This window comes from Saccostrea cucullata, unplaced genomic scaffold (genome assembly GCF_032062105.1).
Source record: "Saccostrea cucullata isolate Sc308-1 unplaced genomic scaffold, CSIRO_AGI_Scuc_v1 ctg2726, whole genome shotgun sequence".
Lineage (NCBI taxonomy): Eukaryota > Metazoa > Mollusca > Bivalvia > Ostreida > Ostreidae > Saccostrea > Saccostrea cuccullata.
In genome coordinates, this window is record NW_026935112.1 from 4,756 (window position 1) to 19,283 (window position 14,528).

The window sequence follows — 14,528 nt, forward strand, 5'->3', positions numbered from 1 at the left end:
TTTATTTAAAAGTCGGACTTAAACATTTTTTAAAATTGAAAATAAATCATGCATATTTATACATATATATATATATATATATATATATATATATATATATATATATATATATATATATATATATATATATATATATATATATATACATGAACTGCGAATCGAAGTCAAGTGCTTTATCGATTTAAAGAATAACTGTCTAATTTTTCGATTTCATTGTGTGATTGATTGATTACCGTCTTATTGTATATTGTTTAACGTCCCGGTGGAGAGCTGCAAATTTTGTCCTATGCTCGGCACTCAGGGCAATTGAGCAGGGAGGGATCTTTTTCGTGCCAGCACCTACTGCGACACGGGACCTCGGTTTATACGGTCTCATCCGAAGGACCGGTCTCCACGTCCCACAGTGGGATTTGAACCCGCGACGAATTTTATTTCGTGGCCACGAATTTTTATTTCCTGGCCACGAATTTTATTCCGTTGCCACGAATTTTATTCCGTTCCCACGAATTTATTTCGTGGCCACGAATTTTATTTCGTTCCCACGAATTTTCATTTCGTGGCCACAAATTAATAAAAAGAAATCTCAAAGCCGCAGGTGTAGGCTACCATCATGATTTAAAGATTCGAATTGAAGAATTTAATAATTTTAAAGTAAATTACTCTTGTATTGTTTTTCATTTCAGCTCATGGATCAACTCCCAGTTCCTCTTAAAAGAAAAATTCGGAGATGGCCAGTGTGTGTGCGAGTATTCATTTACAGTGGATTAATATTAACAAGCATCCTAACTATACCGAAATTATTTCAAACGAATGTACAGGTACCAGAAGACGTTTATAATGTTGACGTCTTTCTTGAAACAAAAGCTCGTCATTCGGTTTCTAGGTCACCAATCAATTGTAGAAACGAATCTGCATTATTTCTTTTTATAGCCGTTCCTAGTCATGCTGCCAATTTTGAACAACGATTTGCAATTAGATATTCCTGGGGAAGTGTGGCTAAATCGGACCCAGGCCTTAAACTGGCTTTCTTTGTTGGAATATCCGAAGATAGACGCATTAATGACGTTTTGTCTAAGGAAAAGGAAATTTATAATGACATCATTGAAGTTAAAATTGAGGACAAATATGAAATGTTGGCAAAAAAGTCGATAAGCATAATTGAGTGGATCCATAACAATTGTAATCATGCGAAGTATTATCTGAAAATAGACGACGATATGTTCCTAAATATCAGAAATCTGATAGACGATCTCCAACTAAGGCAACGAACTAATTCCATTATTGGATGTAAAGTGAAAGATACATCTCCTTTCAGGTTTCCATTTTCAAAATGGTACTTGTCACGTGATCAGTATAGTGCTGACACATTTCCAGATTACATCAGCGGGCCAGCTTACGTCATCACCGGTGATATTCTGTCGAAACTTTACTTTGCTACAAAAAGTGTGAAATATATTTTCTTGGAGGATGTTTTTATAAATGGAATCTGTAGGAGATACATTGATGCTGAAGCCGAGGGGCACCCTGGCTTCAGTTGTGGTTACAGAGACCAAGGGCCGTGTGGGACACACTTCAAAAACAAAATTACAGGGCATCATTATTACCCCAAAGAAATAGAGAGAATGTGGAACGAGTTGAATGATAAACGATTCATTTGTCCTCTGAAGCATTCGTATTGGATTTCAAGAATCGTTGATTTCTTTCATCTTTGATCTGCATAATTTACAATAAATAGATAAATGAAATATGTTATATTAGACCTCTTTATTTTTCTAGCTTCCTGAATTTCAAAAGTATTAGTCAAATAGTTATGACCGCAATATGTAAAATTCACTGTCACATCATTCTAGTATGCAATTTTTACGAGATTGTCACTGATTGACCAAGCTATATCCATTACTGAATGGGGATATGAAATGATTTTTAAATTTTTTTTTATCCCCTCGCAACGGAGATATAAAGGATATAAATAGTTTTCAGAAGGCCCAAATGAAAAAGAGTTGTTTCCCATTGGCTGTCATATTGGGGGGTCAACATGCTCATTTTCCTGCATTATATAACAAACTTTAAATTATAAAAATTCAAATTATACTAAAAAAAATTTTTTTTTTCAGAAAAACAATTCCTTCATTTCATAAATTTTATAACATGAAGATTTTTTTCCCAAATATATCCGCTACACGTACCCTCTCAAATTTGGTAAGACAAAGAGAAAAAATTATCAGGTTGTCCATCAAAATGGCGACCTAGGGAAATGACCCAGAGAGAAAATATGTCATTTGAAAACTTTCTATAGTAACACATTTGTGCGTGTTCGTTTGTGGGTGTGTTAATACTGTGAGAAAGGGAATCAATGTTATTTGCATCGTGATCGATGTGGAATGATGTTTTGATTTATAGATACTAAGTATGCTCTTTGAGAGGGGAGATTCCACTTTGCGATGCCCTTAAAAGCTTGTTGATATAATATAAATATAATATTTCATAAGTCTAGGATAATAAATTCAGTTTTAAAAGTTGTCTATTTGAAACTTCTTTATACTATACTTATATATATCTTCTATATAATTTCCAGAAAAATTCTAAGACTGTTTGTAAATATGAATTGTGAAATTGAATTCAAATATAGACCTTTATTGTTAAAATTTGCTTGAGGATGTGCCGACAAAATATTCTTCCGATCATTGTCTGAGTTCGAGGGCAACATGCTTTTTGTCGAATCCAAGAAGCAAAGTGTTTGCCTGAGGCCATTGTAACGTTGAATATTGACCCCAGTTGAAAATTGACCCGGTGTTCATTTTTCAACGTTGAATATTGAACCAGGGGTGCATTTTCTCCGTTGAAATTTGAGACAAAAAGTCGTTGAATTGATACACGGGGTCATTTTTCAACAGCATGAATTTTTTTCTTATCCCCGATGACCTCAACAAGTTGAAAATTGACCCTGTTGAATATTGACCCAACCTCAGAGTTTGAACATTTTTGAACTGGGAAGTTGTTTTACGGGATTTATCAGTATCTCTATATTTATATTTCAGTTTCAATATTTACCCTTTTCAAAAATAATAGAAATAAACCCATCATCCCGTGTATATATGTACATTTTGATCGGTACAGGATTTCTGTTAATCTTCAAGCATGACAACTTTATTTTTTGACAATACTTTCTAAAATGCACATCCATAAATAACTACAAAACTTATGAATAAGGCATGAAACAAAAACCCTGGAAATCTGGTGTCTAGAAAGTGAGCCCTGTATAATATTGATCAGGTATGCAGAACATCTCTTCTAGTCAAATTCAGTATATAAAATTAACAAAATTAAGAGCCTAAAATCATGAATGAAACACATCAGTCAAAATGAATCCAATGATAGCTTACATTTGTGAAAAGAATTCAAAAAGATCAATAAAGCGACCATAAAATGTAAAAGAATGCTGCCTTTAAACAAGGTTGATGAAATCCTTGTAACAAACGTATCTGTCAGTAGCCTGCCTCGGCCTAAAAATCGATCGTATTCGGAGCATAACCATGAGAATGAGAACTAGAGTTAGAGTCTGGAATGGACTAGAAGCTACACTTTCCACCATCTTTGATATCAACAATTAAAAAAACGCCGTCCCTGCAACTTCTTTTGATCTAAACAACTAAAAGGCGCATTCCTCTTCGAATTCGAAGAAAGAGAGAGAGAATCCTACAATTTTTCTCGGAGGCGGGGGTATGGTGTCAAAACCCTTTGAAATATTGTGACAAAAAACCATAAACAAAATAAATAAACGAAACGAAACAAACAAACAAGCAAGCAAAAAGGGGAAAGAGAAACTAGCCAATGTTGAAAACCAAGACATGTTTCTCTAATTGGATGGAAGGACCGCTTCAAAACTTCCTCACAAACTATCCTGTGTTTCCCCGATTTTTGGGTGATCAATGTTATATTTTGGCTACTTTATAACAAAAATAAAATAACGCTGAAAGTCGGGGATGTGTATCTAAGGCAAACATTTTTTTTATTAAAAACTACAAAAATGAAGAAAACAACCCAGTCACAAATACAAAACAAGAGGCCCATGGGCCACATCCCTCACCTGAGAAGCTTTGAACATTCCATTCTTTACCAGATTTCCCCCTTGTTATACATATTGTGACCCCACCCTACCCAACTGATCATAATTTAAACAATTTGAAATCTACACTACCATACGATGCTTTGATTCAACATAGTAAAACTTTGATTCCCCATTGTGGCCCCACCCTACCCCCGGGGTTGACATGATTAAAACGATTTAGAATCTACACTATTCCAGGATGCTTCCACATAAGTTTCTGCTTTTCTGGCCCAGTGGTTCTTGAGAAGAAGATTTTTCCAATATATTTCTATGTAAAACTTTAATTCCCCATTGTGGCCCCGCCCAACCCCCGGGGATCATGATTTGAACAATTTAGAATCTACACTACCCCGGGATGCTTCCACATAAGTTTCAGCTTTTCTGGCTCAGTGGTTCTTGAGAAGAAGATTTTCAAAGATTTTTCCTATATTTTGCTATGTAAAACTTTGATCCCCAATTATGGCCCTGCCCAACCCCCGGGGGTCATGACTTAAACAATTTGGAATCTACACTACCCTGGGATGCTTCCACATAAGTTTCAGCTTTTCTGGCCAAGTGGTTCTTGAGAAAAAGATTTTTCCTATATATTTCTATGTAAAAGTTTGATTCCCCATTGTGGCCCCGCCCAACCCCCGGGGATCATGATTTGAACAATTTAGAATCTACACTACCCCAGGATGCTTCCACATAAGTTTCAGCTTTTCTGGCCCAGTGGTTCTTGAGAAGAAGATTTTCAAAAAATTTTCCTATATTTTGCTATGTAAAACTTTGATTCCCCATTATGGCCCTGCCCAACCCCCGGGGGTCATGACTTTTACAATTTAGAATCTACACTACCCCAGGATGCCTCCACATAAGTTTCAGCTTTTCTGGCCAAGTGGTTCTTGAGAAGAAGATTTTTAAAAAAAATTTTCTATATATTTCTATGTAAAAGTTTGATTCCCTATTGTGGCCCCGCCCTAACCCCGGGGGTCATGATTTTTACAATTTAGAATTTGCAGTACCTAAGAATGCTTCCACATAAGTTTCAGCTTTTTTGGCCTAGTGGTTCTTGAGAAGAAGATTTTCAAAGATTTTTCCTATATATTTCTTTGTAAAACTTTGATTCCCTATTGTGGCCCTGCCCTATCCCCTGGGGTCATGATTTTAACAATTTAGAATCTGCACTACCTAAGGATGCTTCCACATAAGTTTCAGCTTTTCTGGCCAAGTGGTTCTTGAGAAGAAGATTTTTAAAGATTTTTGCCTATATATTTCTATGTAAAAGTTTGATTCCCCATTGTGGCCCCGCCCTATCCCCGGGGGTCATGATTTTTACAATTTAGAATCTACACTACCCCAAGATGCTTTCACATAAGTTTCAGCTTTTTTGGCCCAGTGGTTCTTGAGAAGAAGATTTTTTAATGACCCCACCCTATTTTTGTCTTTTCTTGATTATCTCCCCTTGTGAGTAGTCTTGGCCCTTCATTTTCACAATTTAAATTTCCCTTTATATAAGAATGCTTTGTACTAAGTTTGGTCAAAATTAGCCCACTGGTTCTTGAGAAGAAGTCGAAAATGTGAAAAGTTTACAGACGGACAGCTAGACGGACAGACGGACGGACGACGGACAAAATGTGATCAGAAAAGCTCACTTGAGCCTTCGGCTCAGGTGAGCTAAAAACCACATTCTTCAAATATATATAGTACTAATCCCCAATAATCACCCCCTTTTACATCCTCTACTTTACAAATTAAATATGCATTAATTGTGAGGTACGTTCTTGAACTGTTGGATTAACTATGCGAAAAAGATCACTCAACCTTTTATTTTGAAAAAATCCGTTTTTCAAGTTGGATATTATAAGTTATTAATGTTGTGCATAACTAAATAAGCATTAAAACGTACGTGCTTCATGCGTTAACTTTCTTCATTTCCCAAATACTAATATTACGAATTTTTAACGTTAAAATAAATAAAGCTTTTTAACAAAAAAAAAAAAAAAAAAACAAAACAAAACAAAAACAAAAAAAAAAAAACAATTAAAATACATAAATTTCTGAACTAAATTGCATATTGTGTAACTATGTTTTCTAATATTCCATATCTACATATACAAATGTTCTTCATTTTAAATAAATATTACATGAAATACCGCGATTTTAAGCGGCAAGACTATTAGTAACTTTGAAATCGAAGATATTTTTTTTGAATATTTTATTCTAAGAATATACCTGAATTACTGAATTGAGTGCATTGATTACATTGGTGTCGGAGGCAAATTGAAAGTGCTGGGTGAGAGGGGGGATGGAAAAAGAATTCAAATCTGAAAAAAAAAATGACAAGAAAAAGAAAATTTGTCGATTGTCCAAACTAGTAGTCCAAAGCCGAAAATCTTAGGGGGGGGGGGGGGGGTCCAATTTTTTTTTTCAAGCACTACCACTTACTCTTCTCTCTTTGACTACACTGTAACATGCCTGTTGAAAGCGGGGGGCTAAACAATTTGACATTGTTCGATGTCTATATTATGTCTAACTTTGCAGAAAAGGGGGTTAAGCATCCCCAACCCCTACCCCCTCCTCCTGTTCCCGACGATTATGGATTAAATCACAGTTATGAAAACCAAGGCATAAATATGTGTTTTTATGCTGTTGAATTTTGAACCGGTTTCATGATCAAAATTCCACGACCCGGCTCAGTTTTCAACGGACTAGGATCTAAATTCAACACCTTTGGTCTCACTATTCAACGTTGAAAAATGACCCCCGGGTCAATTTTCAACCCGGGTCAAAATTCAACGTTACACCGTTAGGCGGAAGGAAGACACTTTTGGTTCGAGGGTCGACAAAACGCAACTTAGCCGAGAGCATAGTAAATAATTGTTTTGTTATATCTTTCATTTTATTAATTTTTTTTGAGATTCACTGTACATGTATCTTGTACTATCTTCAGTGATGCAACTCAGGTTCACCGCTGAACACCAACGAATGCAAGAGATAAAGCTCCGCTCATTGTGTGACAGAAGCAGTCGGCAATCCTCGGCTGACTCCGCTAATCTCCATTCAAACTTCGGATAAGATAAGTGGAGGAATAGGCATCAGGTCGATACATTTTCCTCCGGAAACTGCCTTGTCACCCATTTCCTATTTCACTCTGCTTAAAGTTGTTCGAAAAGGTATTTTTATTTGTCTAAATCTTCTTGTACATGTATATTGCTTTCATTACAACTATATGTTATTAGCCTTAAAGAAAAAACTGTAGGGTGTGTCACAAAGTAACTCGGATCTCAAAAGTTTAACATATGGATGAAATTCAAATAAGATCACATGACTGAATCAGAAAGATGATAGAACACCTTTGACGTCCGAGGTTATTGTGCGAGGTACATGTACGAGCCACACGAAGAACCCAGAATGAGGTGTTTTAAACTTGATTTTAGGATATTTCAAAGAAAATTTTAAACAAGAGGCACATGGGCCACATAGCTCACCTGAGCACTTTGGCTAGGAAAAAAAGCAAAAATTAATCTAGTTTTGTAAAGCTTAATTGCAAGTGCTCCCAACCTACTCCTACACGCAGAAGGGAAGATGATTTGAATTAACTTGAATCGACTTACTGTGGCTTTTTTCCATATAAGTTTGAACTTTCATTTTGTCCCCAGCCTATCCCCGGGGGTCATGATTTGAACAAACTTAAATCTACACTACCTGAGGATGCTTCCTTATAAATATGATCAATCATGGCTTTGTTGTTCTTGAGAAGATTTTTAAAGATTTTTCCTATATATTCCTAGTATGTAAAATTTTGTCGTATTACTCTATTGTGGCCCCATCCTACTCCCGAGGGTCATGATTTAAACAAACTGAAATCTACACTACCTGAAGATGCCTCTATATAAATATGACCAATAATGGCTTTGTTGTTCTTAAGAAGAAAATTTTTAAAGATTTTTCCTATATATTCCCATGTAAAACTTCGGTCGACCATTTTGGTCCCATCCTGACCCCGGGGGTCATGATTTGAACAAAATTGAATCTACACTACCTGAGAATGCTTCCTTATAAATATGATAAATCATGGCTTTGTAGTTCTTGAGAAGATTTTTATAGAATTTTCCTATACATTCCTATGTAAAACTTCGTTGTCCATTGTGGCCTCATCCTGATCCCAGGGGGTCATGATTTTAATAAACTTGTATCTACACTACCTGAAAATGCCTCTGTATAAATATGATCAATCATGGTTTTGTTGTTCTTGAGAAGAAGATTTTAAAAAAAAATTCCTATATATTTCTAAACCTTTGGTACCGTTCACGTTAGCTCAGTCGGTAGAGCGCTCGCTTCGTGATCGGGAGGTCGTGAGTTCGTATCTCGGCCGCGACTGACCTAGTCGTTAAAATGGGTAGCAACTGTTCCTTCGCCATGCGCTCGGCACTTTGAAGTGAAAGTTGCGGGTCCTTCGGATAAGACCTTAAAAACCGAGGCCCCGTGTCAGCGGCAGGCGTTGGCACGATAAAGATCCCTCACTGCTCAATGGCCCTGAGTGCCGAGTAAAGGTCAAAATTTGAAGCCCTTCACCGGCATACGGTGACGTCTCCATATGAGTGAAAAATTCTCGAGAGGGACGTTAAACAATTTGCAATCAATCAATCAATCTAAACCTTTGGTCGTCCTCTGAAGCCCCACCCTACCCCCGTGGGTCATGATTTGAACAAACTTGAATCTAAACTACATAATGATGCCTCCTCATGAGTTTTATCTTTCCTGGCCTAGTGGACCTTGAGAAGAAGATTTTTTAAACATGCCACTAAATTTTCACTATTTCTCAAAAATCTCCCCTTGAATAAGGACATGGCCCTTTATTTGAAGTGACTTGAATCCCCTTAAACCATGCAAGAATGCTTTTTGCTGGTTGAAATTGGACCAGTAGTTCTCCATGAAAGAATGCTTCTTGGCAAGTTTGGTTGAATTTGGTCCAGTGGTTCTGCATGGAGAAGAAGTCGAAAATGTGGAAAGTTTACAGACAGACGGACAGACAGCTAGACAGACAGATGGACTACAGACAAATTGTGATCAGAATAGCTCACTTGAGCTTTCAGCTCAGGTTAGCTAAACAAATATAGGAGGGGGTCGACCCTGGATCCGCCTTTGCCGGAAGGCGAGTTATTTGCTTCAAATGTAAATTGTTAATTTTAAAGTACATGTAGCAATAGTTATTCGGTGCAGCTTGAACACTACTCACATACGTCCTTCCGGTAAGAACATCCGAATTATTGTTTTTCATCTTACGTGATAAAATGAAAAATTCTGTTTGTTGAAAATCATATGCAGCCTTCCTGAAATTAAGTTTTGTCAACTCATTGTAATCGTAATTTTCTGCACTGTATCCTATTGTAAATTTCAAAGTTACATGTAACAAAAAAATGTTTATGCAGCAAGATATTTCATTTTTATCAAATACTAAGAAATCACTGGTCTTGTTGTCTTAGGGGTATAATTTTCGTCATTTTTGTGGTATCATAAGACGTACGAATTAATGTCCTTCATAAAATATTAAACTTAAACAAGTTTCATGCGTCATATCTTCAACTCAGAAATCAATGTTTTTCTCCTCTAAACCAGGAAACTTTGAACCCAGGAATAAAAATAGTTTTTTAAAGCATCTGTTTATCAAAACACTTCCTGTCTGTTATCAACAAGATAGTATAATTCATTTGAACAACAGATTTAAAATCTGTTTTGTCTACTTATTTTATGAGTTGCACGTTGCTTATTAATTAGTGAGTGAAGAAGAGTATTACAGGAAGCTTGGTGAATACGATGCATATAGCTTTCTTTGACAAAACGACGCATAAACGCATAGTAACGTACAACACACGAATTGTGGTCCTTGATGCATGATCGGAAGAAGTAGCGTGAAGCATAACCATGAAATACTTAACTGCAGGTAAGTCCGATTGTTTGAAAACGAGGATATGAATACATTTTACACGATTTTTAAACATCTTATGCTAAAATTTGACTATTCTGTTGAAAAAGATACAGTGAATACAAGTTACACATTTTTAAGTACAGTTTATGTTAAAATGTATTTTTTTTTCTTCAGGGGTTTTTACATGTAGATGTACAAGTTTATTCTTCATTTTGATGTGCAGGGAGATTCAAGGTTACGACAGGTAACTGAATTTGTACCGTGTAAAAAAATAGTTATCTTCGTGAATTTATTTCTTTAATTTAATTATTATATGTATCGTTTGACTGGGATATTTTTTTCCTCATAATTTTCTATGCAGTCGACCGATTGCAGTTAAGTCTTTCCCTTTCCATTTTAGAACATTGGAAAATGAACTGATACGGTTTTTCGAGCATGTTCAAGCACCTTTTATCGAAACACTGAAGATCTTGAAGGAATATTCCGATAACAGTAATATTTCAACGCATGAAATTACCGGGACCTGTCGCAAAAATGGTGAATTTTATAATAATCATACTTCATTTCATACCGAATCTTCATTAATGAAAACAAACTAGTTTTGCAATAAAAAGATGTATATTTTTAGAATATCTTTAAAATATTTATCGCAGATTATCTTTTAAATTATATCCTTGGATACAAGCAGAATTATTCTGCATATCAGCTGACTATAGAAGAAAACCATGGCAAGTACCTGAAATTGTGTATTTATGATAAAGACAACTCTACATTCAATGATATTGTTGGGATATGCCTGAAAAGAAGCCCAATACCTTCAACGTTGTCAGATGTAGCTAGGAAAAGATTTGGCATCGACGACAGCACAGATGGATATGTGCTTGACTGCAATTTGATACAAAATTTTCAGACAACACTAACAACGTTTGCAGATTTCAATGCTACGATGGATGTAACATGTAAGTACAGATTTGCGTAAGAATTATGCAATATTGAAAATACACTGTATTTGATACATGTAAGTCGGATGAAACCGAATACTGGTAAGTTCAGTCGTTGTTAAAATGAAGTATAGAATGAATTAGATCATCTCACAAAAATCCACTTTTAATGTCAAATAAAAACTTTGTGCATTTGAAGCTTTGGGTTTCTGGTTCCCATTTCAATAAATTAGAGTAGAAATAATGTTTGAAAGCTCAACCTTCACAAACTATTACTGATGAAAATGTGAAGCATATTTTTTTTCAAGTAGGGTGACAATTACATTTGTTAGAGAAAACCACACAGATATAAATTTCTTAAAGTTTAATGGCGAATAATGGCCACAGCAGCACGACAATTTTCAGTTATAAGCAATTACAGTTAGTTACTGGTTACAATCATAACCAAGGTTACCGACCCAAATACATTGGGCGATTTTGGCAACCCAAATGGAAAATGGCAAATACATGTAAATGAAAATACATAAGAAATAGGCAAATATAGAAATGAATATGAAATAGGCAAACATACAAATGAATCCGTTAAACAACTTACTGGCAAATAATACATTGCAAATGTTTCATCCAGTCTGACACCAATAAGCAAATTGAAATTTCACACATATTGAAAATAATTATGTACAGTTGTAATGTAGCGAGCCCTGGGAACAGATGCTCACTAAATATAACCCTATTTAAGTTCAGCTAAAGATTGGGCCAAATGGACACTAAGTGTCCACCGCCACAATGGGATAGCTGAACGCTTATGACTAAACTGCCCCCACTCTATCCCCCCACCCCGTTCTAAAGAAAGGCAAAGCACATAAATAAAACATTGCATACCAAGACAAATGAGTAAAAAAACAACCACATTAGCTACATCAGTGACTATTTAAGTGTGATTTACATTATTTAGTCAGTGAAATAGAGTGCCATGGCCATTTTAAGCAGGAAAAACGCCCACCCCTGACATTATAAAACTGTGCAAAGCTTTCCTCAAAGTTTCAACAAATATCTTATTGCCTTGCTCTGACAAGTGTACCCCATCCTCTTTAAGCAAAGTATGATCAACCGAAGTAAAATCTGGGTAACGGATATATCCCCCTTGATGTGCCAGAAGTTTCGTTGCAACAAAGCTGTTAACTCAAACCCTTGCTTTATTAAGAGCATGGTTGTCCCTAGCATTGCGCCAAATCAATCTAGGTAATATCTGAGACCAAATAATTTTGGTGTTTGGTAACAGATCTATAATTAAATCTAAAGAATCATTTATGCTATAACGCAAAGCACATGATGTAATTTGGCCAATGTCGTTTCCCCCACAATGTAGAACCAGATATTGTGGGGGATCTTCATACCTTAACATTAATTTGATTTTAGGGAGGAGATGTCGCCATCTCATGCCACCTTTTCCCTGCCACCAGATATCAGCCTTTAATGTGGATAACCCAAGATTGGACCCCCCATTTTGTCTAGCATAACAAAAAGCATGCCATATTATTGACGATCCAACAATCCATATTCTTACACCTTCTGAAATATATGTAAACACAAATGAATATATATTTAAAATAACATTTTCCAGACTGGTATTAGAAAACCTATCAAGCTATTCTGTTTGAGGTGCTGGAAGTAATACAACCAATCGAATCTTTAGCCATCAATCAAATTTGAAGTTGGTATTCTTATATATCTCTTGTAAGCTTTTGATCCCCAACGACCCGATTCTTGAATTTGATCATCTGACATACCGTTAATAGAAGCTGTTGTGGCATCACATATCCTAAAGGAAGGTGACTTGTACTTATTATTGTCTACCATGCATGACAAAGACTTTTTTCAAAATGGCATTGAATTGATTACGTGTTAATGGTGACTTGTCGAAGTGACAGAAAAAAGGACCTTTACTCACGGGACGTTGAACTGAATATTGTTTTAGTAGCGTGACTGGACATATCTTTCCCTCAACTACAGGTAGAACCAAAACAACTCATTTACCAAACTGGTCAGTTTTAGAATGAGACAAATAAATTTTTACATCTGAATTGTCCCGAGAGAAATGGATGCTTGCAGCATCCAAGGCATGAGAACTACTGCTTTTCTTACTATATCTAACACCAACTCCCCAACCCTATATAAGCCAAAAAATGAGCATGAAAAAACCGCTGAAAACGATGTAGTTTCATAGCATGATTTACAAACAATTGGGAGTACATTCAATATTTTCCCCAACAATTCTGGTGTAATTGGCAACCTAGCACCTACTGAACTTTGCAATCTTGACATGTCTACCGCCATCTTTTTGATAACAAAGTTTTGGGTGGGGTCTCCTACAGATCCTTTAATGAACAACTAGCTACAAATTCTATAATCTGTTTTTCATCAGGAGGCCAAATTGTATGTAACCCACAAGATAACCTGAAACGATCAAATTCAACTAAACCTGTCTGATAAGCAAGTCTTGTATTTGTTGAAATTAAACTCTGAACTAATCTGTCAAATTCAGTCTGGAGATGACGGTTCTAAAGGACTCTGGAATTGATGTTGGCTCCAAGTCCGCCTAAGGTGCAAGTGACAGAAAACGCTGAAACTGACAACGAGATAGAGCAACAGCAACCTCGTTATTAACACCTAAAATTTGACAGGCCTTGAACTGTATATTGTTTAACATGGAATGAAGTACCAGGGGACGAATTAAGCACATAACACGCTTAGATCTAGAAGATTTTTTGTTCAAAATTGTTACTAAGGCCTCATTGTCCACATGGAAAACTATTTTCCTGCTGAATAACTGACTTCCCCAAGCATGAATTGCCAAAACAATTGGAACAAGTTCAAGAAATGTGATGTCCCTGAGTACTTCAGTACCAGCCCATTCACTTGGCCACTTGAAAAACAATAAGTGATTCCTAAAGAAAGCACCACAACCTAATTCTGAATTCCCTGCACTGTCAGTAAATAATTGGAGTTGATCATCATCTACCCAGTCGATTTGTGGAAAGTAACAGCAGCCATGGAACAAATCTAAAAATGTAAGTCACACACCCAAGTCCTCCTTAACTGCCAAACAAACCCTGATAAAGTGATGTGGTTTACAGACCCCTTGCATGATGTCATAAATACGCCTAGTGAAAGCCCGGCCTGACGGAATGGCACGCAAACAAAAGTTCAACAAACCTGCAAGACCCTGAAATTCCTTTAGAGTAGCCTTCTTTCTTGACATAAAACTGTTGATCAAATCCTTTAAACTATTTAACTTATCAACTGGGATTCTTATCATCATTTCAACTGAATCTAACTCAAAACCCAAAAAGGTCAGGGAAGTTGAAGGCGGCCACACTGCTTTATCATCAGCTAAGGGGACACTTAACTGCTCGCAAAGCCCCACAAACAATGGCAGAAGTTCATCACATGTGTTGCTACCTGCCCTACCAGCAAACAAATAGTCATCTAAGTAATGCACCACAGATTTCTGTCCAGACTGCTGCTTCAATATCCATTCCAAACATGATAAAAATTCCTCAAAAAG

At 36.2% G+C, this 14,528-nt stretch overlaps 2 protein-coding genes across 2 annotated transcripts in view; both read left to right on the top strand.

Annotated features, from left to right (window-relative positions):
- Positions 1 to 686: 686 nt before the first annotated feature.
- LOC134241898 (beta-1,3-galactosyltransferase 5-like) lies at positions 687 to 1,936 on the top strand. Its single transcript, XM_062723915.1, has one exon. The coding sequence runs from the start codon at positions 687 to 689 to the stop codon at positions 1,710 to 1,712; it is 1,026 nt and encodes a 341-aa protein (XP_062579899.1). The 3' UTR covers positions 1,713 to 1,936.
- Positions 1,937 to 9,632: 7,696 nt separating this feature from the next.
- LOC134241897 (uncharacterized) overlaps positions 9,633 to 14,528 on the top strand; it is a 35,711-nt gene continuing 30,815 nt past the window's right edge. Inside the window, exon 1 of the mRNA XM_062723914.1 lies at positions 9,633 to 10,034. Within this exon, the coding sequence (XP_062579898.1) occupies positions 10,016 to 10,034 (19 nt within the window). The 5' untranslated portion in view covers positions 9,633 to 10,015. The remainder of the gene's footprint in view (positions 10,035 to 14,528) is intronic.